A 25,921-nucleotide genomic window follows, 5' to 3' on the forward strand; every position below is an offset into this window, starting at 1 on the left:
TGTTCCTAGCCTGAGGGGGTAATACACTTTAATGTGTACCCGTCCATAAAGAGTTTACTTTTGTTTTCATATAGGCGGCGGGACTCCAGATGTCCTGCAGGTATCGGCAGACAGTAGTTACAACATTACTATGGGTGTTGAAAACACACCACCACCAACACAATCCCATTTGAAAAACTCACCTCTCTATACTGTCCATTTCCCAGGTTGTTTCTGTGCGAAGTGTTCAGCCCTGCTCAGTTGACGTAATCTGTTACAATGGTTGAAATAAGCTCTTCTCAGTTCACATCCTTGTCCAGAACCAGTGTTAGTTTGAATACAGCCAGAATGTCAGAATATCTGGCAACACTTGTTTAAGGTACTGCCGCTCAGTTCATTCTATATGTCTATTCAAATCCAAACCCTGCAGATACTTTTCCAATCTTGCGTTTTCAGACTCTGAGTGAAACTAAATGTAGTTTGTTTGAGTTAGTGTAGGAGAAACAGACCTTTCTGGTTAATGTTTACTCATAATATTGGCTGCTTGAGTCAAAGGTGGTGATAAGGTATGTATACAATGGTTCAGTCTCACTACTGATTTGTTTTTGATAAAAACGACTTACTGACCTGACATTAAGTGGACAGAATTGTAGCGAGAAAGTCGTTCCAGTATTTGTGTGTAAAACACATTTTACACTAATAATAACATCAAGCAAATGAAAACAGTCTCAAAATATTGTGTTTAATGTAAAAATCACAGATTGAATTATTTTCATAATTATTCAGAATGTTCTTTTTGAGTAAAAACTACGAATCATTATGGTCCAACACTGTTTAGATAACAATGTAGATGCAAACCATCAGTAAAATCTTGAGTGTGAATGAAATGGACACTTACTGGTCCATTTGGTTTAATTTGTACACTCTCAGACTTAATATATCACTGAGGATTTTACTGTGTAGTGACACCGATTGCTACAGTTCTACAATATTGTCATGGCAACACCTTCACTTACAGTATATCTGTATAGGAAACACTGATCAACTTTGTAAAATGGCCAAGTACTCATCACACCAGCAGATGGCGCACTCAGACCTTTTCATTGAGACATTCTCACTGGAAAACATTGGCACACATAAACAAGTTGGAATTTCAGTCTATTTTTCCACATGCTCAACTTGAAGGAGCACACAGAGTATTTTATATTCTTCATATACACCGTCCACAGCCAACTGATCAATCGGGTACAAACTCAGCGGATGATCAGTACCAGCAGCTGAGTCACATCTTTAAGTTGACCTTCCCATTGTTTCATCCATCTGTCCTCTGAAAGCACAGTGCGTTTTGTTCTTGGAAAAAAAGCTGCAGCACAGTGTGTCATTGTCCTGCCCTTTAAATGAATCTTGATGGATTGTACCACTCTGATGTTTCCCGAGGCTGTATCCACTACGGCCTCTGTTTCTGTGTCTCAGTCTCCACCCCCAGTAGTAGAAATAGCATGTAAATATCTCTGGGTGCTTTCCTTTATCCATCTTTTATTCACGCCATTTCCACAAACGGATCACAGATCTAATGTTAATCTGGAGGAGAAGGGCACATTTTGCAGCTCTTCTCTCACTAAACCGGTCACATCACTTGGGTCCACATCTGAAGGATTGAAGGAAAGGATGCATGTGGTTTGCAACGTATTTACAGTAGAGGCATCGGTTCTTTGTCTCATCTTCAGACGGGCTGTAGAGGCTGCACTCTGGAGCCCTGGTACTGTGGCTTCCCACAGCAGCAGCAGTGGACACAGGACAACACGATCAGGAACAGAAACGTGACTGCATGGAGGGAGAGAAGGGATTCGGGGTAGAGGGGGTTTGGTAGGCAAGAAGGGAGGGGGCATTGTGGAAGAGAGGTCAGACAGACTCTTTTGTAACTCTTAAAACCTGATTTATACTTCTTCGTACGACTGATTTGTTCGCCAACAGTGTGAGCTTATTATAATTTTTTGGCAATGTGTATTTTTGTCAGTTTGTTTTTGTCTATACAGGTCATCTCTCTTATTTCAAGTAGAAGTACAAAAGTACTCTGTAACAGTTACTTAGTTACATGGTCACTGTGGAAGGGCCAATGTGGCATCCTGACCATAGCCATTTGAATAAATTAATATACTGTAAATACTACCAAACAATCACTCTGCAATTCATTGATGAGGTTCAAAGCTAACTTAAATAGAACATATTCTCCCATTTGAGCCATACCAGGATAACTGTATACGCTACTTTGTACGTAGCCTAGCACAGCTAAACTCTATCAACCCATGTTAACACAAGGGGAAAATATATACCCACGCAGTTAACTGCAGTGTGATATAGTAAGGCTACAACAGTCTACTTTGTAAGTGCCTTTCCATAAGCAGTTGAGTACAAAACATGATCAAACATCTACTGAAGTGGAAGTATCACTGCTTTGGGAACACACTCAGTGTTCCGTTTTTGAATGTACATGACTAATCTCCTGCAGTGACAGTAACAACAGTTCTATGTAATGAGTTACTTCCCACCCCTGTGGAATACTCACGAACAAAGAGGATGAGTACAGAAAAGGCCCCGATCTCAAGTGAGCTGGCCTGAGGGAGACCCTGTAGTTTGGTCCACACCTTCTGGAGGATGTCCATCACCTCCTCCTTCACTTCCATGATGGTCAGGTGTTGGCCTCACGTGGAGAGAGAGACTCACGGCAGGGTCAGTGTCCCTGAATAGAAGAGAATCCCAAAGACATTTAACTACTAGTAAGACGCCTCAGGGTACCCATATATGGAGATCAATGTACTGTATATGAAGATATGCTGTGAGAGCCCAAACATGCTTACTCAGTTATTCGTTACGTGAAAGTCTTATGATGTCTATGACATCTAACATCATACATACAATCCCTTTTATGCCCTTACATGGAGATCCCTGTCTGTAGAACCAGCCACACAGATATGGGCTGTCTTGGCCATATACAGTATGGATTCTGTTAGTGTGGTATGTGGCCGATGTGGCCTCCATATATGGGCATTCCCATATGAAGTCCTGTTAGATATGGGCTTAATATTGATGACATCAGCGATCTCCATGTATGGGCATAAAAGGGATTCTGTTAGTGTGGTTCTGCTGACATCGCAGTGAAGTCAGAGCGTGATGTCAGAGTGGCAAACTCATTCTGTTAGAGTGGTTCCCCTGACATCACAGTGACGTCAGAGCATGATGTGTGAGCATGTGCCGTTTCACATACTAAACTGAGTGTGTGTAAATGCCACCATTTGGTTCGATTTAAACACTCTCAAGAGTTACACACGGATAAATGAACACAGTGGACTTTTACTGTGTGAACACGTTGAAGCTGGAATGAAGCTGGCACACATGTATAGTCATTTGAAGAGATCCTCCCGTCATAGAAATGAATTAGTTATATTTATCTCCAGCTCCACCCTGTCCTTCTGAAGCCACTGTGCAATTTGGTTCGCATACACTGCAATTACTCTTCAAAGCTGGCGTGCACATATATGCCCTGGATCCTTAAATTCTAGGTCTTTTGGAGAACTCGCTCATTATAGAACATCACTACCTCTAATTAACCCACTGATTTACTTCCTGTGTGCATGTGTGTGGTGCTATGTACCGGTAGTAGCCTATGTGTCTTTGCACGTGTGCTGATGTATATGTGTGCCCATGTGCGTATAGTCAAAATGATACTTCATCGCTCACCGTAAATAACTGGTAAAGAAAGGCAGTTATTTTGTTTACACATCATTTGACAACGTCGTGAATTCAGTTTATGTATGCTTGATTTGTGGCACTGTTAACTTTGACAGCAAATGTAGTCTTTTAGTCTTTTGAATAAAATATTTCGTTTTTAGCTTTTAGTTCCACTGCATCTCTTCTACTAGTCCCTCCCTACAACATTTTAGTCTACGGTAGTTTTTATTTGTTGACTAAACTTATTAAGTCTTAGTTTTAGTCATTCATAGCTTAATTTATTTTTTTCGTCTTTGAAAAAAGGTAGTCGACGATGGTTCGTCATAGTTTTAGTCGAGGATATTAACACTGATTTGTGGCTCTCTGACAGAGTCTGGTAGTGTTACAGAATCTGGACCTGTGTACAGTGAAGGAGCACCGTCCTGTCCATACAGTTTAATTATAAACATGCCAGAACTATTTCAGGCCTTGGTATTTCAGAGCTAGGCCTGTCATCATCTCCAGACAGCTGTGAGGGGGCTGGCTGCTTATCGTAGGCAGATACAAGAGACATGATATTAGCCAAGCTTTTATACCAGCGAAATTAACAGTGTTCATTTCTGAACATTGTTCATTTCCAGTAAAACAGGATGTTTCTCTATCACCAAACTGGCAAGACACTGTTTTTTCACTCCCTGTGGTTTTCAAACTTCCTGGCACATGCATAGGGTACAGGACTGAGTGAAAACGCTCATTATCAACATGCATTATTCAAGATTCAATAATGCCACATCAACACAGTTGTTTGGAATATCCCTGTCATTACTGATTCTTACTCTGTACGGGATCCTGCTCAGGGACCACCAGACCAATATACCAGACCAATAGTTGTGTTTGTGTGTGCATGGCTACACGCTCACATCATGATTGGGAGTCATGTTCAAGGAGAGCCTCCCCAGCTGTCTCAGGGTTACCTGACCTCTGTTGTTTTCTTTCTGTTGCTGACCCTCACACACATACACTGCAATTTCTGCTTTTCTTTGTGCCTCCACCACACCACACTACCCGATCATGTTAAACAGGTGGCAGAACAGAGCAAGGAACTCAAATATACCATTTAAATGTCATTAGAGGGAAGAATGACTTCTTTGTCTGGGAGATGGAGTAGAATAAAGGACGTTGTGATATTGCCTGTTAAAGCCGATGTCATTGCTATACATATTTATCTCTTTTTGCAGTTCTAGCCTACTGGGACATTAAGATATGCTTCATGTATCCAAGCCATTGTTTTTAATCATACGTAGTGTTGACCTCTTTAACAGCTATAACATGTGTTCACCACTGTGTCCATTTTAAATAACATTGACACAGGACATACTGTTGAGCCTTATAGTGTACCAGTGTCAACTCGTGTCCCTGCATTATCATGATGTCATCAGTTGAATGACATCATTTACATTAAACATACTGAATGAGTAAACATTTAAGAGGCTCTCTTACCTGTGGAGCGAATGTGTCCAAGTTTAAACCAAGTGAAGTCAGTAGAGCTGCCCAATTGTTCAGCTTTCTCCAGCAGAGAGGCAAAACTCAAGTCAGACAACCCTGTACGAACTACGAAGTGATGTTTCAAAGATCTCTCCTCCTTCTCGCTGCCAGCCTGGCACCCTCCCCCTCTTTCTATCCCTGTTGTTTTCTTGTGGTTCTTGACTCTCTCATTTAATTAGCTGGGCTCCAATTCGGGCACAGACAACAGGCCGATGACTAATGATGGTCTGTGTTTTTCCTTTCTCATAGTAGTCGATCAATGGTATAGGCTTGTCTGGAGGGCTGTAGAAGCACAGCAGTGCCTCTTTGTACTCTCCTCCTGCTCTGGGTCTGCTTCACTGAAGTTCACTTTCCAGTTTCCACCACAGTGTGAGTACTGAGTAACTCCTGTGTTTTGAGGGAGTTTGTGTGTCTCTTCTCCTCTTTCCCCCTCCCTCCTACTTTCTCCAGAGCTCTTTAACTGCATTGCTCTCTCTCTCTCTCTCTCTCTCTCTCTCTCTCTCTCTCTCTCTCTCTCTCTCTCCTTCTCGTTCCCACCCTCTGCCCTGCCTCAGTGCCTCCTACCTCTCATTCACTCTTTTTCCACTCCCCCCCCCCTCTCCTCTCCTCTCTCTCTCTCTCTCTCTCTCTCTCTCTCTCTCTCTCTCTCTCTCTTCCCACCCTCTGCCCTGCCTCCTACCTCTCATTCACTCTTTTTCCACTCCCCCCCCTCTCCTCTCCTCTCACTCTCTCTCTCTCTCTCTCTCTCTCTCTCTCTCTCTCTCTCTCTCTCTCTCTCTCTCTCTCTCTCAAGGGCAGCTGCTGTAGCCAGGCCTCCGTTTTTGTCTTTGGTCACCGTGGAGACCAGGCTCCTTCCACAGAGCAGGAATAGGGGGGTGGGGTGCATGCCTCTCTCTCTCTGTGTGTGTGTGTGTGTGTGTGTGTGTGTGTGTGTGTGTGTGTGTGTGTGTGTGTGTGTGTGTGTGTGTGTGTGTGTGTGTGTGTGTGTGTGTGTGCTCGCATGCACGCACACACTTTATCCATCTGGTGTCCACACAGCACAATGCTATATGGGCACCTATCTATCTCTGAAATGACAACTGGTCAAAACAACAAAAGTAATGAAAACATATAACTCGATATTTAGTGGAATAACTTTTATATGCTTGAGCACAATAGTCAACCAAGACAGTCAACCGGATGATCCTAAACCATCGACCTTCTGCTGAAAAACACACAGAATGGCTTTCGCCCCATGCACACAACACTTCAGATGGTGTCTCTGAAGGGTAAACTGGAAAGCATCAGATTGCGGAAACCTGTCAGCAGTGATAACGTGCATCTACTTTAAAAAAGCTTCAGGGAGTATGTTGTGTCACGGCCCTCGACCTTGACTGTGCAGATGATATTGCCTTAGTCGCGGACACAAAAGAGAAGCTACTATAAGGGATCTACTCTATGTAGTGCAGGAAGATAAGATCGGCCTCAAGCCCAATGACAAGAAAAACAAAAGTAATGGCATTCAACATGGAAGACAGAAACATTGCTACTGCCAGCAGGCACAGTGCTCGGGGAAGTCGAGAATCTCAAACATCTGGACTGCCTCGATGACGGAACAAGATCTGAAGGCCCGGTCCTTGCCTTGCCTTGCCTTACAATGGACACACATGCTGTGTGACAGCGGAGCCAGCAACACTGCAGAGCTCTGGACCCTGAGGCTGGACAGGAAGGAGTGGAGGGCGGCGATCCAGGAGTTCCAAGTTGGGGTCGGCTACTTCACACCCTCGCATCGCAGAACAACAATACTGTTCCTTTACCTTTGTCTTCAGAATGCTTTGCTCTCTGAATCAAAGCTGCTATAGTGGAAATAGTGGTGTGTGCGTGCAGTGCAGTGTGCGTGTGTGTGTGTGTGTGTGTGTGTGTGTGTGTGTGTGTGTGTGTGTGTGTGTGTGCGTGTGTGTGTGTGTGTGTGTGTGTGTGTGTGTGTGTGTGTGTGTGTAGACTCTACACATACATACTCTAACTGTAGAGTATGTATGTTTGTGTGTGTCTGGGGAGTGACTGTAATGTCTAAATGTCTAATTTCCAACTCAGTCAAACCATTTGAATGACCATAGCTCAGTTCCCAGGACATTATTGTAACTTAAGAGAAAAGGGAGCACAAAGAGTTCTTGCATCTGAATGAGAGTCTCTCTGGGGGTCGTTAAAGTTTAAACCACACTAATGTTGATGAACTGTAAAGCCTTGACGAAACGTCCCTCGTACAACACCAACATTGTAACAAAGTAATACACAACATTAGTTCCACTAGAATCCAAGAGAACTTACAGAGGTGGTGCGAGTGGGTGTGTTTGTGTGAGAGCAGTGCTCTCACACAAACACACGCTGTCAGAGCACGTATTCTCAAGTGTGCATGAGCTCCCGCACACTGTACTGGTGTGAATATGTGACCCATTTGCTTTCCTTGCCAATTAAATAAATCTTTGGCAGCCACCTCAACTTGTTCTTAGTTAAACAGAACAGACACTGCGTCAGCCGAGAAGGAGGGAAGACCAACATTGTTCTCTAACATCTAATTTAAACGCAAAAAGATTGTCTCTTGTGGCGTGCAAGAGTTTGAAACTACACAACATGTCGACTCGTGCACTGCAACAGAAAAGTGATCACACGCCGAACGTTCCTGATCTGCCCGTATAGTCAGACATTTGGCCCTTGTTTTCATTCTGAAGCTGCTGCATAGATTGAAGTGTTAAAATGTCAGCGATGAGTTAAGTTGTAAGCACTGGGTGTAACAATAGGTTGATTTGCATCCCTCCCCCATGTGATGAGACGTGGTGAGGTTTGGTGATAGGCGGCAGCCTGTTGAGTCAGTCTCCATTCAGCCTTTTGTTTCAGCCAGACCTTGTGTGTAACATGATAGGGCTTTAACCTCATGACCCCCTGAACGCTGTCAGAAACAGGGCCTCTGTGAGACAGACTGCACTGGCCGTATGGTGTGTGCGGGTGTGTATGTGTGTGTGTGTGTGTGTGTGTGTGTGTGTGTGTGGGGGGGGGGGGGGGGGGGGTGTACTGCACTCCATTGGCTTTCACCCAAGGCTGTGTGCTGGCGAGGGGCATGGACACGTAGTCATGTATTTGAGCGTGTACGGATTTATTTATTTTATGTATGATGTGTGTGTGTGTGTGTGTGTGTGTGTGTGTGTGTGTGTGTGTGTGTGTGTGTGTCTTTGTGAATGCCGAGTGTGTGGAAGGGAACATCTAGGGCAGGGAGTGGGCTTACGGGGTAGAAAGACTGTCTTTGTGCAGGTAACCTTAGCTCTAGCTCTAAAATGGAGACTCTACAAGGCTTTTAGAGTCTTCACCTGTGCACAGTGCACACGCACACACAGATGTGTGTGTGTGTGCGTGTGTGTGTGTGTGTGTGCACGTGCGTGCGTGAGAGAGGGAGAGAGAGAGAGAGAGAGAGAGAGTGAAAATGGCAAATCTACAAGTTCACAACATGTCACATTGCCCCACATTGTGAGCTTGTAGATTGCTATTTCTGATTCTTCATCATACAACAAAGTATATAGGGCTTATGTCAATACAGTATAACAACCAATTAGTGAGAAACATCTACCATCATACAACAAAGTATATAGGGCTTATGTCAATACAGTATAACAACCAATTAGTGAGAAACATCTAGCACATGTTTTCCATCTTTCAAAAGTCACTTAGCATTTACCAGAAAGAGATGTGAAGGAGATGCTCCCCTAATAGCATCCATTAGGTCCCTGATGGGTGGGCGATAGATACATATGCATGGCAGCAAATGACACTGCTTTCATTACACAAAACTACCATTTGAATTGCAAAGCTAGTCAGTTCTGCTCTTCTGTCAACAAAGACACAGCTGCTCTGAATGCTGAGAAGAAGGAGTCTGTTTTTAATCAAATGTTCTGTCTTGTTCTGTTGTTTAACTCTTTGCTGGCCGAAATGTCTGATGTTTTTGTTAGTTGAGCCATGGAGTGATGTTGAAACTATTGTAATTATGTATGTCACTCTGTCTGCAGTGACTCTATATACTGTATCGCCATGAAATCAAAACACAAGGCAATTAAACTTAAAGCTCCACTGGCTGTCTGTTCGTCAGTCAGTCTGTCTGTCTGTCCATCACGTCACGTCACACTTTTGGCCCTACTCTTATCTCCGCCACCGTTGCCCCTATCCATGCCAAACATTGCACACACACTCCTTGACTGGCAAACCACAACCTCCACCCCCGATTTCTCACATGCCCCTCTTCTAGCGCCACCATGAGGTTGCTTTTTGCAGACAACATTATTGTGTATACATGCGACGGTCGCTTATCTCCCGATTAGGGAGTCTTAAACATATATGGTGACATTTTGTGCTCAAAGCTCAAGGTCAAGAAGGTCAGTTATTGAGTAGCCCATTGTTGTTCCTGCTGACAGTGATGCGTCTAGCTTGGCTAGGCACTTTGTGTTTTGGGTGGGAACTGGGAAGCCAGCGAGAAAGACATGTCCATGTCGTCTGCACTAGTGACCCCCTTCTATTTTGGTCAGAGTGCCTGTTCATCAGGGAGGGGATCTTAGGGAGATAGCATGAACCACTGCAGGTGGTGCAACTGCTTGCTGCCACGTAGAAAGAACAAAACTAAAGTAAACACACTGTTGTACATATTTTAACTACGATACTCATCATTAAAGACTGATTGCATTTGAAAGTTTGTCTCAAGCCATTTTAATTCACTGCATTCAATTTCCTAGATAATCTAAAATAATTATGTAAATTGACATTGAACTTTGACGTGTCATGCCTCAACTATGCTATGCATACCTCTAGGTTAACCTTGTTATTGATAGCATTTCAGTGTCTGGTGACTTTCTACTGTCTGAAATGATCAGGTGAGTGAGTAAATGAACTCTGTGAGAAAGATTGATTGATTGAATACTAATTTAACAGTTTGCGGAGACAGCCTACAGGGAAGTACAGTACAATACAAGGTCTGCTAAAAGGATTGGGGACCTGTGTACTCAAGTCATCAACAACAGAGGGTGTTGACATGTTCCTCTGTGCGGTCAATGAGTGTGTACAGTGTCATATTGTCACACTTACCACATTTGTGCCATCATTATCACGAATAAACACAACATGGCTGTCTCTGTCTCATATCTGTGTATATCTTTGCCGTCTGTTGCACTGTATGAGTGCTTCATCATCAGATGAGAAATGTCTGAGCTCAGTATGCTGCGTGACAGTATACTGTCAGATTCTACCATCCTGGTGGCATTGTAGTGGTGGGCTGTGACATTGTGTTTTGTGGTTGAGTCACTCTGCTGAATCACTCAGTCTTTTTCACCAATCACCAGGAACCTGATCCTGTCATAATAACAGCAACCCCATGACCAGTATCCTGACTATTGACTAATAACCCCATCATCACTCTTTCAGTTCATGGGAGTTAGGCCTACTATACAAGTGGTTCTCAACCTGTGGGTTGGGACTCCCCCAGGGGAGAAAGAGAAGGGGAAAAATACGATTACTGCTTCAAAGGTAACCAGCAAACTATATGAAAACTGTTCAAACATTGGTAAAATTGTCAAATAATAAGAAAGAAATGTGAAAATAGTTGATCTACAACAGTGATGGGCAACTTAAATGATGGAGAGGGACACTATATTTCCACACTCACTACAGAGAACCGCTATATTTCCACACTCACTCCAGAGGGCCACAATGCATAATATACTGTATAAAGTCAAATATAGCAAAAATCACAGATCTACAAGCTCAAAACGTTTTGCAGTGCGATGGGTTTTGAGCTTGTAGATCTGCTATTTTTGAATTGGAATGATGAATTATTATTATTGTTTTTAATAGGAATCTTGAAAAGTATTTTTATTTATATAATGCATTTATATCTTCTTATGTTAACTTAATGAACTTAAATGCAAATACATTGGGCATAACTGAACTGAAATACTGAAATCTCTCAGTATTCTGCATCAAGTGAAGGTGGGGGCCGCATGTGGCCCCCAGGCCTCCAGTTGCCCACGTATGATCCATAAGCTCACAACGCCGCACAACATGAGGTGTTGTGAGCTTGTAGAACTGCTATTTTTACAATATTTATCTGTGGAACTGAGTCAAACCAATGTAATGCCTCAACTCCTTCCTACACTTTGTTACCAGCAAAATCCGCCCTGCCCCCTTCATTTATTGCTTCCTTGCTTCTGCTTGTACATACTGGTGGCTTTCATCGGGCAAAGTGCTCGAACTAATGGGGAAATATGATTAGGCTACACCTCAGAGACTGAGAAGAGAAGGGGAATCACAGAAGGCTGTTCAACGGTTTGTAGCTCATGCCTGCCCTCTAGTGATGTAAATATTTTGTTTTCTACCCCAGAATTGAGCTGTATCAGGGATGAATACCCCTTTCTTCCTACATTTAATTTAAGGCAATGAAACATAAAGGAAATGGGGTATCTCAAATTAGTGATATTTCTCTCTCATTTCTATATTTGATATGAAATCTTCATGACCTTTCCATGACCTCCTAGACTACACTATGTCCAATGAATCAGACAAGTCAAACCCTTTAAACGTTGTTGGTCATTGACATTGATTGATGATGTAGTCACCTACAGTGTTGCCGTGTCCGCTTATTATAAGCGACTTTGGGCCTTTTTGTTGTTGTTGTAAAGTTGCTTGTAATTGTTAGTGTGATTTTGTGATGTTTCACTTTTATTTCGAGATTCTGCCGAAGTGAGCTTGTAGATCTGCTATTTTCAAATAGGCCTATCTGACGCTGACGTGTGGCCACTAGTTTTGGGCTTGTTTTCATATTAGACCTGGCTGCTTAATTATCTCGCTAAACCTGGCAACGCTGGTACCTAGTAGTGTGATGGGAGATGGAGGCTGGGAGCAGGGAGAGAGGAAGTGCTGCTGCTGCTGCTGCTGCCGCTGCCTATTGCAACATCATCATCATCTGCCACGTCTAGCAGTGAGTGTACAGTGTGTCTGCAGCGGTCCCTGGAACAGCATGGGACGGACGGAGGGGGGATGAGATGAGAGGTGGGTGGAGGGTGTGACGGAGGAAGGAAATAGGAAATACCAGGGGAAATACAGCCAAACAACACTTCTTCCACTTCCAACAGCTGACTTCCAGAGTCCAGAGTCCAGACACTAACACAGGCGGTAGGCCTATGTTATCTAGATGAGACTGTTGAGACTGGAGACTGCGTGCAAAAAGGCAAATAAAGTGGCTTTGTGTGTTTGGATATTCAGGGAAAGGCACGTCAGTTATTCATCGCCGGGCGCTAAAACTGGATGTCTTTTGTTTAGTGTCGGAGCAGCAGCCAGCAGCAGACGTCATACTGTAGTCAGTGTACATCCTCCTCCTCCTCCTCCTCCTTCACCGTGCAGTGAATAGTGAAGACGCGGCGTCCGGGCGCACACGCACAGACACAGAGAGAGTGTTCGATCCTGCAGTTGGCGGGCGGGCAGGCTTCAGGCGGTGCTGTGGAGGTGGCTCATCCATGCTAAGCCCAGGGAGAATGGAAGAATTCGTGACCGAAGAGGAGGAACCATGGTACGACCAGCAAGATCTCGAGCAGGGTAAGCAAACAACCTCCTCCCCTCTCGCTCTCTCTCTCTCTCTCTCCACACGCACAGCCCTGCAGTGAGTGCATGCAGCATCCCAAAGATGAGCTCAGCTAGTCTCGGCACAAAGGTCTTTTTTCATGCAAGTGCTGTTTAAATTGCGTGTACTTTTACGTTTTTTATCGTGGAATGCACAACCTGTGCCACTTTGACAGCGTGCCAATTAACGACCAGTTTCATCGTGGCTCCGACAACAATATGGAGCACTGCATATCTTTCTTGTGAAGTTATAATAAAAAAAGAAAAAAAATACACAGGCTATTGAAGTAGCCAATAACTTCGACTATATAATAAGCCTGATAAACCATCAAGCACAAAGAACAAGCCGTCAAGAAGTTTACTTTGACCATGCATTTTGGAATAAAATATACACTTTACAAGTGTAGGTTGCTTGGAAGTACTTGACTAAATGAAAAATGTCTACCCCAAACTCTCTCCATTAATAACTGCCATGTCAGATGCAGCTGTTATCTGGTATTGATTGATTACATAGTTTGTCATTAGCTGGAGTTCTCATTGAATGGCATGTGATAGTGTTTAGCCATTCACCTCATCCTGAGTGTGTCCTAATGGGGTTATGTGGGTTATATAGCCTACTACAGCAGGAGTAATTTCCTTGAGAAGCAACCTAATCTCATATGCTAGTTAGTTACAGTAAGTTAGTTAAATTTCTCTTTATTCTGGTGGTGTCAAGTTTACATTATCTGTCAAATCTATGTGGTGCTACAAAATCAGTCTGCATGCAACCATTCAAGCAGCCATTTCCCTGAAACATTTGAAATAAAGAGAAGCAAGAAAATGACAGAATCACCCACACATACACTGCCTCTCCCTTTGCACCAATTGTCATTTCCGGCCTTTTTAATCTATCACTTAGTCTGTGCCAAAGCAGTTATAACACAATCTACCAAGTGGTGGTGCATTGAGCTGATGCAGAGATTTTACTTGGCTCTTGATACAACAGAGCACACATGTACACACACACACACACACACACACACACACACACACACACACACACACACACACACACACACACACACACACACACACACACACCCACCCACCCGCAAACGCACGCGTGCACATGCACACAACTTGCATGGCACATAAACGTATTTCTTCTGAACTATGTAATTAGCAAAATGACAGTGGAGATAAAAAGTAGTGGGTGATTGAGAGCGAGTGAAATAGACAGCAGTAGAAAGGACAGTAGAAACAATTTGTCACTCTCCATCACTCAATCCATCCATCTCAATGTTGCCCTGCCCCTTTCCTGACCCAGGGTTGCCAACACTCCTGAATTCGTACCCCATCTCCTGTCATGTGCCTGAATTGTCATTTCTCCTGAATTTCTCCTCGATTGGGGGATTTCCGTGGCTTTGCGTGGCAACACGACCCCGAGTTAAACTGTGCATGTGTGATGACTGTCTCTGTTTGATGATTGTCATTTCTCCTGGATTATCAAACTCCAAATATTCACCAGAACACAGGAAACTACATCTACTATGTTAAAAATGTTCTGGGGGAGGACCCACAGACCCCCCGCTTAGGGGTGTGGGCACTTGGCAGTGCATGCAGTCACACAGATATATTCAGTAAGTAGTGAATATTAGTACAGTTGGGTCTTACATTGCTTCAGTTATCAAATCAAATTCTGTGCACCTACTAGTACTTTTTGAGTTGTATTTGCTGAAATTGTACCCATCATTTTCCAATGCGAGTAAAGCGCAAAAAAAGTGTCAGGGGGAGGACCTCCAGACCCCGTTTTGGGGAGTTCCACGCCCCCCCAAACTACAAAAACAAATCTCCTGAATTCTGACTGTCCAATGTTGGCAACCGTATCCTGACCAGCTTGCTCCAGAGAGGAGAGGACTCCTGAGTCCTCCTGACCCCCCAGGTGCAAGTGTCGGGTATTGGGTATGGTTCAGGGTTTTAAAGTGCTGACTGGCTGTACACACCGTCAGACGTGTGTACTGCCAGGTGCAATGACTCCATCAGAAAGAGAGACACCACTGGCATTGTATTACCTTCCAGCTGGAGAGTAATCACTGAGGTGATGTTAGGATCCATGGGCAAACAAAGCTCACTGGAAGGAAAGGAACAATTGAGCAGATGTGAAACGTGGAATGATGTGAAATGGGACTATGGAGTATATTTGCAGATGTGGATACGACTTGTCTTTCCAATACTGAAACAAAACAGTAGAGATTAGAAGGGTGCAAACATGTGAATAGGATGCTTCTTTGTTCAAACCCGGCTTTGTTAGTCAGCCAGAGCCTGTAATGGCATTAGTCCAAGAGGCAAATATGTGCCCAGACCAGCTGAGACAGGAGGCTTGCTAGGACCCATTGGTTATCAAGGCTGGACTTACATCTAATGAGTAGCTTCCAGGGCAGTCTACTCTTATTACAGGTTATAAACGTGCTTGCGCCACTTGAAGAAAGCACTGTAAACTTGACTGTGTTGCTCTCTCAGAGTGGGTCTGTAGCACAGATCAGCTCAGGGGACAGGAAGTGGACGAATGTTTTTTTCCCACATTCCAGTGATTCACAGGAGGGAGACGCACCTACCAAAACAACTCCTGTGTTGTTGGTGAAGATCACTATTCCACATGCATGCAGGAATAGGGGGCACAGATTGGCCTGCTTAAACATGTGTGAACAAAAGCATTTTTTAGATTGCATAATGCATTACTGTATGCACAACTGGGGCTGTCGGTGGTTTATTTCAACGTGCAGAAAGTTCATGCAGCAGCAGCACAGTAGCTTATGCATGAGGCACTGACCCTGAGATGACGATGAGTCGATGACAATGTTGTCCTCTTTGGGCTACAACACAGAGTTGAGATAAACAGATACTGAATGGCTGGTGGCCAGCATTGAATGTTTAACCATTTCAAACCTATATACTTTGCGGACCGGGGTCCCCTAGGAGTCTGTACTTTGTCCCGACCTCTTGGTCCGAACTACACCAAATCTCTTTTTCCGACAATAGCTGACACATTTTCACTGAATGTTTGCCTATTCTACAGAATGCTCGGGATGCTATATAACAGGGGTCTTCAACAGGGGGTCCGGGACCCCTAGGGGGTCCTCAGAGTTACTACAGGGGGTCCTTCAAATCTTTGTGTGATAGAAACCTTTTTCTCCTTTTTGAATCATAACCACTTGAACCATAACGTCCATATTCTGAGAACTTTAGCCAAAAAATAGCAGATCTACAAGCTCACAACGCCTCACAGAGGTTTGGTGTAGAGGGGAAAAAGAGCACACGAAGTACAGAGTGAAAGGTCAAGTTTATTAAGTAATGACGGTTCAAGTGGTTAAAATGTCTGAAAAAAACAAATTGACATGAATCCAAAATACAAAAAAGAAAGAAAAAAAAAACGATGAAACTACTGTATATGGAATCTGGGGGTCCCTGCTTCATCTCTCTCTCAGCTAAGGGGTCCTTGGTCTTAAAACATTGAAGACTTTAGAAATGCGAAATGAGTGAAGAGATACTCATTTCGCATTTCAGTTGTCCTCTATCACAGCTTTCTCCTATATATTTCCCTCTCCCCAGTTTCTGTTGTCACTGAAGTGGGGGGCTATTGGGCAAACCTATTTCATTTCTACTAAAGATAGATCCCAATAGACTAGATCCCAGTAATCATCACAGAGAGACAGAACTCTGAATACAGACGCTGAGCTAGTGTTTGGGGTTTTGCGTGTTTTATTGCTGGTGTCTGGTTTGGGAGTTTTCTAACCTGCCCTTAGCTTTAGAGAGGGGTTTGGTCACTTGTCTGTGGACCTCAGCCAAAGTGGTACACATTCTCTGCTTATGTCATTCAGTTTCCTTTTTTCGAGGAAAACACCAAGATAATTTATGAGAGGAACACCATCCAAGTGGCTGTAAAAGCTGCAGCTGTGCCGGCTTGTAACTCATTACATCAGAAATGAGACAAGCACAGAGTGTAGTGTTTCTATTACGTTTTTTTATGAGTATTCACATTTCTAGTAGTGTCTTCAGTGCTCGCTGAAAACAATAGATGTACAACTGTAAAAAAGTAATTCAAAATCAGTTATGTTCTTTGAGTAACAACATGTCTGTACAACTAAGCTTTATATTGAAGCTGTGTGCCTTATTCAACCCCATAAGGTGAATAACAGAAGAACAGTTGGTTTTAGTACCACACAGAACCCATTATTGTGTTGGAGGTGAAAAGGAATCCCTGGTGTGATGTGCACTGCAGGCATATGTTATGAAAAAAGGACTAATTATAGGTGAGCCATGGGACAAGAAGAATTAAGACAAAAAAAAATGAATAAATGTGAAATCACCTGAAAGAGACATTCTCAAGGAAAATGAAGCTTATCGGAGGTTTATTTCGACATACCTCTTATAACTGGCTGGTCAATAGGAGGGGAGAGGGGATGGCTACACAGTACACACTACAGACACCATTGACAGCACTTATTTATTATGCTTGGCTGTGCATGGGTGTCACCCAGCGGAACTAGCAGATCTACAAGCCCACAACACGTCGTACTGCGATGCGTTGTGGGCTAGTAGCTCAGCTGTTTTCGGTGCACCACACCTAAATCAAGCCTAAACTCTACGGATTAATTTGCTGCATTCAGTTGTAAGTAACCTACCTGTGTGTGGCCAAACCCACATGGGAATTAATTAAGCTGCCAGCGCAGAAGCACGCCTGTGAATTAGCCCATGTGCGGGTGCTGTGAACAGCATGCTATCCTGTAGTATGCTCAGTACACAGATTCATTGAGGAAAGACAGGAAGAGGCAACGTGGAAAAGCCTGCAGTGATGAGGAATTAGATTGTGTATACATGCACCATTCTTGAAATGTCCTGTGAACGGTGTATAAATGCTTGTTTGCTGCTGACTTGCATGTTATTTCATGTTTATTGTTTAGGCCAGTGGTTCACAACCTTTTCAGGCCGCAACCCCCAAAATAATCATAATTGAACTGGGGTCCCCCATCCCTGACGAGCACTAAGAGTTGAGGCATTACATTTTGTATAACATGGTTCTATTGTGAAAATAGCCGATCTACATGCTCGACTAATTTCTTCCTCTAATATTTGACAATTTGGCCAATTTTAATTTAGTCATTTTAGAGGTATTAAAAAGTCGCTTTAGAAATGTGCAGGTAGCCTCTATACAACTTTATGTTGGTTTGTTTACTGTTGAGAGAGAAATCAATGTTGCACATTTAAGTTAATCATCTGGGGAGTGGGGACCCCACAACATACCACTGGTTTAGGCCCTGACGTAAACACATGTTTGGGTCAGAGGTTAGGGTTGAATGAAAGCAATCAACGTCTGGAATCACTCCCAGTGATCACTATTGATTGCTGAAGACAGACACTGGTCTCACAGTGTGACGACCTTATTGGCTTTTCAGTCCGGCCCCGTCTCTCTTTCTCTCTCACTTCACATTGTGCTGACTCATCAGACCCGACAATATGTACACCACCAGGGGCGTCACACCAAATTCTGGGCCCTGGGTACAAGGATTCACTGCGGGCGCCCCATGAATGTTAACTATTGAAAAATAGCAGATATACAAGCTCACAGCGCGGCACCGAGTGCCGCGCTGCGAGCTTGTATATCTGCTATTTTTGAAAAATCGTGAAAATGTGTGCAAGAAACCTATGTCAAGGACCCCCAGGATGATATGTATTTGGCCACGGACCCCGATCTCAAAATATTTAGTTCCAGGCACCCCCAGAAGCAAAATTTGAGTTCGAAATGTTCGCTTAAAAAATACATATATTCAAAGATTTTCACACATTTTCACAACTTTTCAAAAATAGCAGATCTACAAGCTCGCAGCGCGGCACTCGGTGCCGCGCTGTGAGCTTGTATATCTGCTATTTTTCAATAGATAAAGTTATTAGGGCCCCTCCACCTTGGGCCCCAGTAACTCAGTCCCACTTTCCTAGCCCTTGTGACGCCCATGTACACCACACAAATACCTGTCAGAGCTGAACAGAGAGTGACTCAGCATCCAGGTCTGTCTGCATGACCTGGAAGCACAAACTGAGGCAATACAGAGAAAAGCAGCAGCTGTGGTCTCATAATAAGTGCTTCCATTGTTTTACGACCCAGTGCTGCATGCTGTTGCTAAAAGCTCCCTGAATAATGCAATGCATTATTTAATACTGTACATTATATTACACATGTAATGTGTGTGTGTGTGTGTGTGTGTGTGTGTGTGTGTATGTGCAGTATATACAGTGTGTGTGTGTGTGTGTGTGTGTGTGTGTGTGTGTGTGTGTGTGTGTGTTTGTATCTATGTGTATATATATATATATATTAAGGGTGCAACGGTTTTAAAAAATCACAGTTTGGTTCGATATTTTGGTGTCACGGTTCGATACATTTTCGATACAAAAAATAAACAGAAATGTCCTTGATTTATAAATGTATTTTTATAACTACGTATTTTTTTGTATTAACTTAAAAATTAAAAATACGGTACCCAACCTCTAGGGTAGTGGTTCTCTAAGTGGGCTCTGCGGACCCCTAGGGGTCCTTGAGGGGGTTCCAGGGGAATGTGGATGTGGAGTGGTATTGTAGTGTATTGTTCGGTACAGGGTCATTCGGTTCGGTACACCCTCGTATCGAACGGTTCAATACGAATACATGTATTGTTGCACCCTTAATATATATATATATATATATATATATATATATATATATATATATATATATATATATATATATATATATATATATATTTATATTAGTGCTGTCCAACGATTCAATATTTTAATCACAATTAATCGCATGATTTATCTAGTTAATTGGGCGATTAATCCCAAATAAGTCATACGTTTTTATCTGTTCACATTAATGTACCTTGGAGGGATATTTCTCAAGTCTTGTATACTCCTTTTAACATGGGAGTGGAAAAATATGCTGGCTTTATGCAAAAGTATGTTAATCTTTTATTGGAAATCAATTAAAAACTTAAGTACACTTAAATCATAATGGTTCTGCATCAAACAGGCGGCAACAGGTGGACTTTTCGACTTTTGACAACTTCTATTACACACATATTGCACCTATACCTCGGTGCTACGGTATGCTTTCTAGCACTTTGGAAGTTTCCTTTCTCTGACCTTCTTGTGAGTGAGGAGCAGTTCACTGACTGACTGCACGCGTCTGAATCTCCACCTATTTTAGTCCTGATCTCATTGGAGAGGTGGGCTCTTCATCAAATTATCTTGGGACACATTCGCTGACCTTCATACTGCAAGGAGATGCACTGTGAATGCTGTCTCTCTGGCTCCACCCCTCTTTCTCTCCCTGTAGCTGTCCTGTTTTGTTCCAGACCAAAATAAAGTACCGTGCCCTGCCATCGTTCTCCTGACAGACACCTTTTATAACCTTTCCCAAAGTAGAACAATGGGCTCCATACATTTTGAGCGCATACAGGATACCAGCCTGTACTGTACGTCCTAGATAGCTTCTGCAACTCTTCATGTAATGAACTCCCATTCACTTTTCACTCTCCACATCTCCATCCTTGCAATTATCCATGTTTGTTGCCTCTTTTCCTTACACATCCCTCTTTTATTATACAGTCAGTTGCTCATCCGCTCTCTCGATCTAATTCAATCTCCACTCTAGTCCTCCTCTTCTACTTGTCCTTAATGGGCCTCTTACAACCACAGTATACCATTATTTCCCAAACATTTTAGCTCGAGACCCGAAAGAGAGAATAGATGTTTGCCCGGGACCCAATCTAGTGAAAACAGTAGAACTACAAGCTCACAACGTGTCGCTTCTCGCCACATTGTGAGCTTGTAGATCGGCTATTTTCAATTCTTCTTGGTGATTTGTTTTCTAATTTATGGAATTTCTTAGATTTTTATTTTATTTATCAATGAAATTCATTTTTTATTAATTCATGAAAATCTGGTAATATTTCTTGATTAAAAAAAATTAAAAACGAAATGTAGGAAACAAAAATTAAGGGACCCATAAAAATGTGTCTTTGATCCACAAAAGGCTCCCGACCAGTGATCTATATGATTCTGTTTCAGGCCGTGTGATAGGTATTTACTGTCTAAGGCACTTCTGTATCATGCAAAAGACTTTTCTGTTTGCCACTGCCTTTTACAGATTTTCTGCACACTGTGCACAGCAGTTGTATTCTCTTATTTGTCTGTTTTACATTTTCCTATATTCTTTTCTGAATTCATAATAACTATTTGTAATCATATTCAAAGGTCCTTTTGTAATGAGTCTTACCGCTCTCTATGTTTTTTGTGCACTTGTTTGCACTTGAATTGCCTTGTTGTTGAAATGTGCTATACAACTAAACCTGCCTGGCCTTGCCTCTGTCTTGGCCCTCGCTCTCTGGCATCCCTGCATTGAGTGCATTCCCATCAATTTATCTGTCTGTCTCCTTCTCTGCTCTCTCCGTCTCTCCTCCCTGTCGTCTAGACCTCCACCTGGCGGCCGAGCTGGGCAAGACACTGCTGGAGAGGAACAAGGAGCTGGAGGACTCCCTGCAGCAGATGTACATCACTAATGAAGAGCAGGTGCAGGAGATTGAGGTATGGATGACAATCTTACCAGCATTACCGAGGGATCATTGCAATTCAGCTGGAGGAAGAATGAGTCGTTCAGTAGCCTGTGTTTCTCCCGCTAATGTATATCAGAAAAGATGACTTTTGGAATGTCAAAAAATTGGACCTGTGCTAATGGTATCAAACACGACACACATGCATATCTGCTTGTTCATTCATCGTTTGATGAGACTTGTGATTGTATTGCACTCCACTGCTGTCCCTTCTAGACTGTCAAAGAGCTACAAACAAGTTGTAAGCCATTAACCCAGGAAATGAGTTGTCTAATGGAAACTGAGAATCAGTGTAGTGAAAGAGAATTCAATCAAGGGATTCAGGAAACTCATTCCCCTCCTCCCTGACATAAGCCATTAACCACTTCAACGTTGTTGACCAGGGTCCCAGGGTTCTGTACTTACTTGGCTCCCTCCTTTTAACAAATCTCTTTGCCTGTGCATGTCGCATTGTGAGCTTGTAGATCTGCTGTTTTCACAGAATCGTTGCTTGATATGCTCAAAATAGAGACAGTTGGTTTCATGTGGTTAATTCTAAACGATACTATTAACTGAAATGAGAAATGAAGACACACTCTGGACTTAACCTCAAGTGCTGTGTGTCAGGCTTGTACTGTATGAGCCCATGCATGTGGTCCTGTATATGTAAGGTACTAATTGCGACCGTTAGGTCGCAGTTACTATCAAAACCTCCACCGGCTGTCTGTCAGTCAGTCTGTCTGTCTGTCTGTCCGTCACGTCACACTTTTCCCCTACTCATATCTCCGCCACCGTTGCCCCGATCCATGCCAAACTTTGCACATACACTCCTTGGCTGCCAAACCACCCCTCATTTCTCACATTGCCCTCTTCTAGCTCCAACATGAGGCCGATTCTTGCAAGACACATTTTTGGACACTGCTCCTACAGATGTTGCCCTAAAATCACGCAAACCGGTACACAGTATCTCTACAGTCATGTCATCAACATGCATCGGTCCCATCTAGCGCCACCATCTGGCCGATTTTTTCAAACACATTTTTGGGCACTGCTCCTACAGATTTTGGCCTAAAATCACACAAAGCGGTACACAGTATCTCTAAAGTCAACTCATCAACATGGATATGTCCCTTTTCCATTGGCTACCATTGCCTTACAAAATTTGTGTATGTGACCTGACGGTCGCTTATCTCCCGATTTAGGGAGTCGTATTGGTAGTGGTTTTGTATATTTATTCACCACTTTAGTTTTTCATCATTTTGATCAACATGTTCAAAGTTTTAATCTGTGGTGTACATCTGTGCATGACTGTACAGTATCTGCATTATTGCGACTGTAGGTCGCAGTTAACTATGCGAAACGGCACATCTTGTCAGCACGTCCTTCCTTCTGTAACGCCTGTAATTTTGTTGACATTGTGACATCACGTGACATCACCTCATCAAAGATTAAACCCTGGATATCCATACATGGAGACGACTGGATCATCCATAGCGATCTCATATATGGGCATAAAAGGGATTGTATGTATGATGTCAGACATCATAGACGTCATAGGACTTTCACATAAAGAGTAACCGAGTAAGCATGTCTGGGGTCTCACAGCACACTTTTGCACACGGATATCTCACATTTCTGCCTATGTTCTTAGCTGCTTCCCCTCCTGTTACTGCACTTGCACAATGTACAGTTAACTGTATGTAACTGGTCCAATATATATTGTTATATATATAACACTGTATAACAATGAATTCAGTCCTGTGCGAATTCCGTCCTGCGCGACCTCGCCCTCTGCCCTTAGGTTAGGTGTCAGTCAATGTTGAGTTCAACCAAGAAATTGTTTATGTTAATTTGTGTCCTCCAGTACCTGTCGAAGCAGCTGGACGTTTTGCGGGACATGAATGAGCAGCATGCTAAAGTCTACGAGCAGCTGGATAGCACCGCCAGGGACCTGGAACTCACCAACCGCACACTGGTGACTGACAGCAAGACCTCACAGCACAAGATAGAGAGGTGTGACAGATGCCAGGATTCGAGCTCGCTCCAAATCCTTCCTTTCTGTCTTCCCTGTCTTTCTTTCCTCCCTTCCTTAAAACCTCAGTCTCTTTATTGTTTTATATTTTCCTACTTTCCTCTGTCCTGTCCTGTCCTGTCCTGTCCTGTCCTGTCCTGTCCTTTCCTTCCAAACCTTCCATTCTCCCTTTCTTCCTCATGTCCTCCAGAGGTGTAATTTCAGAAAGAAATGGGGGGTGGCAAAAATAAGTTACCATAGCCATTCTAAAATAGCAAAAATAGTGGATTTAGAACGTTGAGAACTTGTAGATCAACAATTTTTGGAGCGGTGAAAGCGCTCCCAATCGACAGGTATGTCTGTGGCTGGCTGGCTATGTGGCTGGCTGGCTATGTGGCTGGCTGGCTGGCTGGCTGGCTGGGTATGTCCGTAGCATGGCAATACCTTGAGTGGCCACACAAGTTAAAGGAGGGGCGCTGTTGTGCAGGCACAGACACACACACACACACACACACACACACACACACACACACACACACACACACACAGATTCACCGCTCCACTTCGAACCGAGGTTTGATTTTTATTATTTGTTTGGGGATGAAAAGAGAACTATAGTCATATGACTCTGCTAAAACTATTCAGAGTCGCATATGCATAAAATAACTGCATAACACAAGTGCCAATTGCCATCCCCTGATGACCCAAATGATGCCCCTGGTGTCCTCTTAACCCATCCTCTTCCTCTGTCTATCAGGTTGACCGGGACCATTGAGACTCTACAGAACCAGGTGGAATCTCTCTCAGGGCAGGTAGAGCAGCTTCGCTCCATGGAACAGCTCCGTGTAAAGAGGGAGAAGAGGGAACGCCGCAAGACCATCCACTCTTTCCCTTGTTTGAGGGAGCTTTGTACGGCACCCAGGTCAGGGTGAACACTATTTTATGGTTTTAAAATCACACAATATGGTACTGTATGCACCCTGAAGTGAATTGTGATCAAAAAGATAAATATGTTACAAGAATCATAATAATAAGTACCTTGTTTAGTACTGAAAAAGACTAGCGATCAGGGTGTTGATGATATGGGTGTGTGTATGTCTTTCTGTCAGTTACGAGGATGGGTTTGTGGTGGGCCGAGCTGAGAGTTTCTCTGTGGAAGCAAAGCGGCAGCCTGTCGAGGAAGAGAACGAGCGACTGAGGGAGGCGGTGTCAGCTCTGCGCTCAGCTGTTCGGGCGGAGAGGGGACGCAGGGAGGGAGCGGAGAAGGAGTGCCACCTTCTCCTGGGGGAGTTCTCTCGCCTGGAGAAACGGGTGCAGGTAGGACTCAAGCCCCAATCAATAATTTGCCTTTCACAAATGTGACACGTTATGTGACAAAGTATACACCAGGCTTTTAGACACTGATGATAATGATTTCAAAAAATGTGACTCATATGTTTCTCCCCGGCAGGACGCTGAGAGCTGCCAGGTGAGGGTACGTGAGCTAGAGGGGGAGCTCCAGGAATTGCAGCAGCTGCGGCGCGCTCGGACGTTCCTCCTGAGCGGCGAGGATGACGGCCTGGCATTCACGCAGAACCTCTTCAACAACACCCCGGAGACGGACACCTTCCTGGAGGCGGAGGGCGGGGAGACGGGAGGAGGGGTGAGGGAGGAGACGGAAGGCGGCGGGGGAGTGGGAGGGGAGGCCCTGCCTACATCCAGCCCGGTGAGGAAGAGCTGCAGTGACACGGCACTCAACGCCATAGTGGCGCGTGACGCCTCGGGCCGCCGGAGGGGGAGCTACGCTATCCACGCCAACAGTGTGAGGAAGAGGGGGATGTCCATACTCAGGGAGGTGGATGAGCAGTACCATGCCTTACTGGAGAAGTACGAGGAGTTGCTGGGGAAATGTAGGCGGCACGAGGAGGGCATTTGTCATACTGGCGTCCAGACCTCTCGGCCCGTCTCCAGAGACCCCTCCATGAAAGACTGTGCCATGGGCCCCACCCCAGCGCCTCCTTCCACCCCCACCCTGTCCCCTTCCACCCCAGAGGCCATCGAGAGCATCAGCAAACAGGTGGATGCCGTGGATAAGCGACTGGGCCAAAATACTCCAGAGTACAAAGCCCTTTTTAAAGAGATCTTTTCTCGTATCCAGAAGACCAAGACTGACATCAAAGCTACCAAAGCTGCTAAAACGAGCAAATCTAGCAAGTCTGGCAAATCTAGTAAACAATAATCACCTGCGTTTAGAGAGTTGCTGTTAGATTGTTTTGTTTGTTCAGTAGTTTCAGTTTTTCCCTGACTGAAATGGAGCACTGTTAGAGGCTGTGTTTCCACAGAAGTTTGTTTTATTCTCATAGTGGAGGAGGGCTTTGGATATCAAAAATGTGAATACCCAGAGCCCTTCTCCAAATTATTGTTGCTAGGATCGATTGGATGATTTAGCAGCGGATCTCAATGAAGATCC

The 25,921-nt window shown here is 43.8% G+C and overlaps 1 protein-coding gene across 1 annotated transcript; it reads left to right on the forward strand.

Moving 5' to 3' along the window:
* Positions 1-12,755: 12,755 nt before the first annotated feature.
* On the forward strand, positions 12,756-25,690 carry LOC308303220 (cerebellar degeneration-related protein 2-like; the record flags this gene model as incomplete). The annotated part of the gene is made up of 6 exons (XM_080747545.1): positions 12,756-12,834; positions 21,344-21,456; positions 23,326-23,474; positions 24,230-24,394; positions 24,582-24,789; positions 24,923-25,690. The coding sequence occupies 6 exons, from the start codon at positions 12,756-12,758 to the stop codon at positions 25,688-25,690; spliced, it is 1,482 nt and encodes a 493-aa protein (XP_080603671.1).
* Between the last annotated feature and the right edge of the window lie 231 nt (positions 25,691-25,921).

Source organism: Nannobrachium achirus (genome assembly GCF_963921795.1).
Source record: "Nannobrachium achirus genome assembly, chromosome: 18".
Taxonomy (NCBI): domain Eukaryota; kingdom Metazoa; phylum Chordata; class Actinopteri; order Myctophiformes; family Myctophidae; genus Nannobrachium; species Nannobrachium achirus.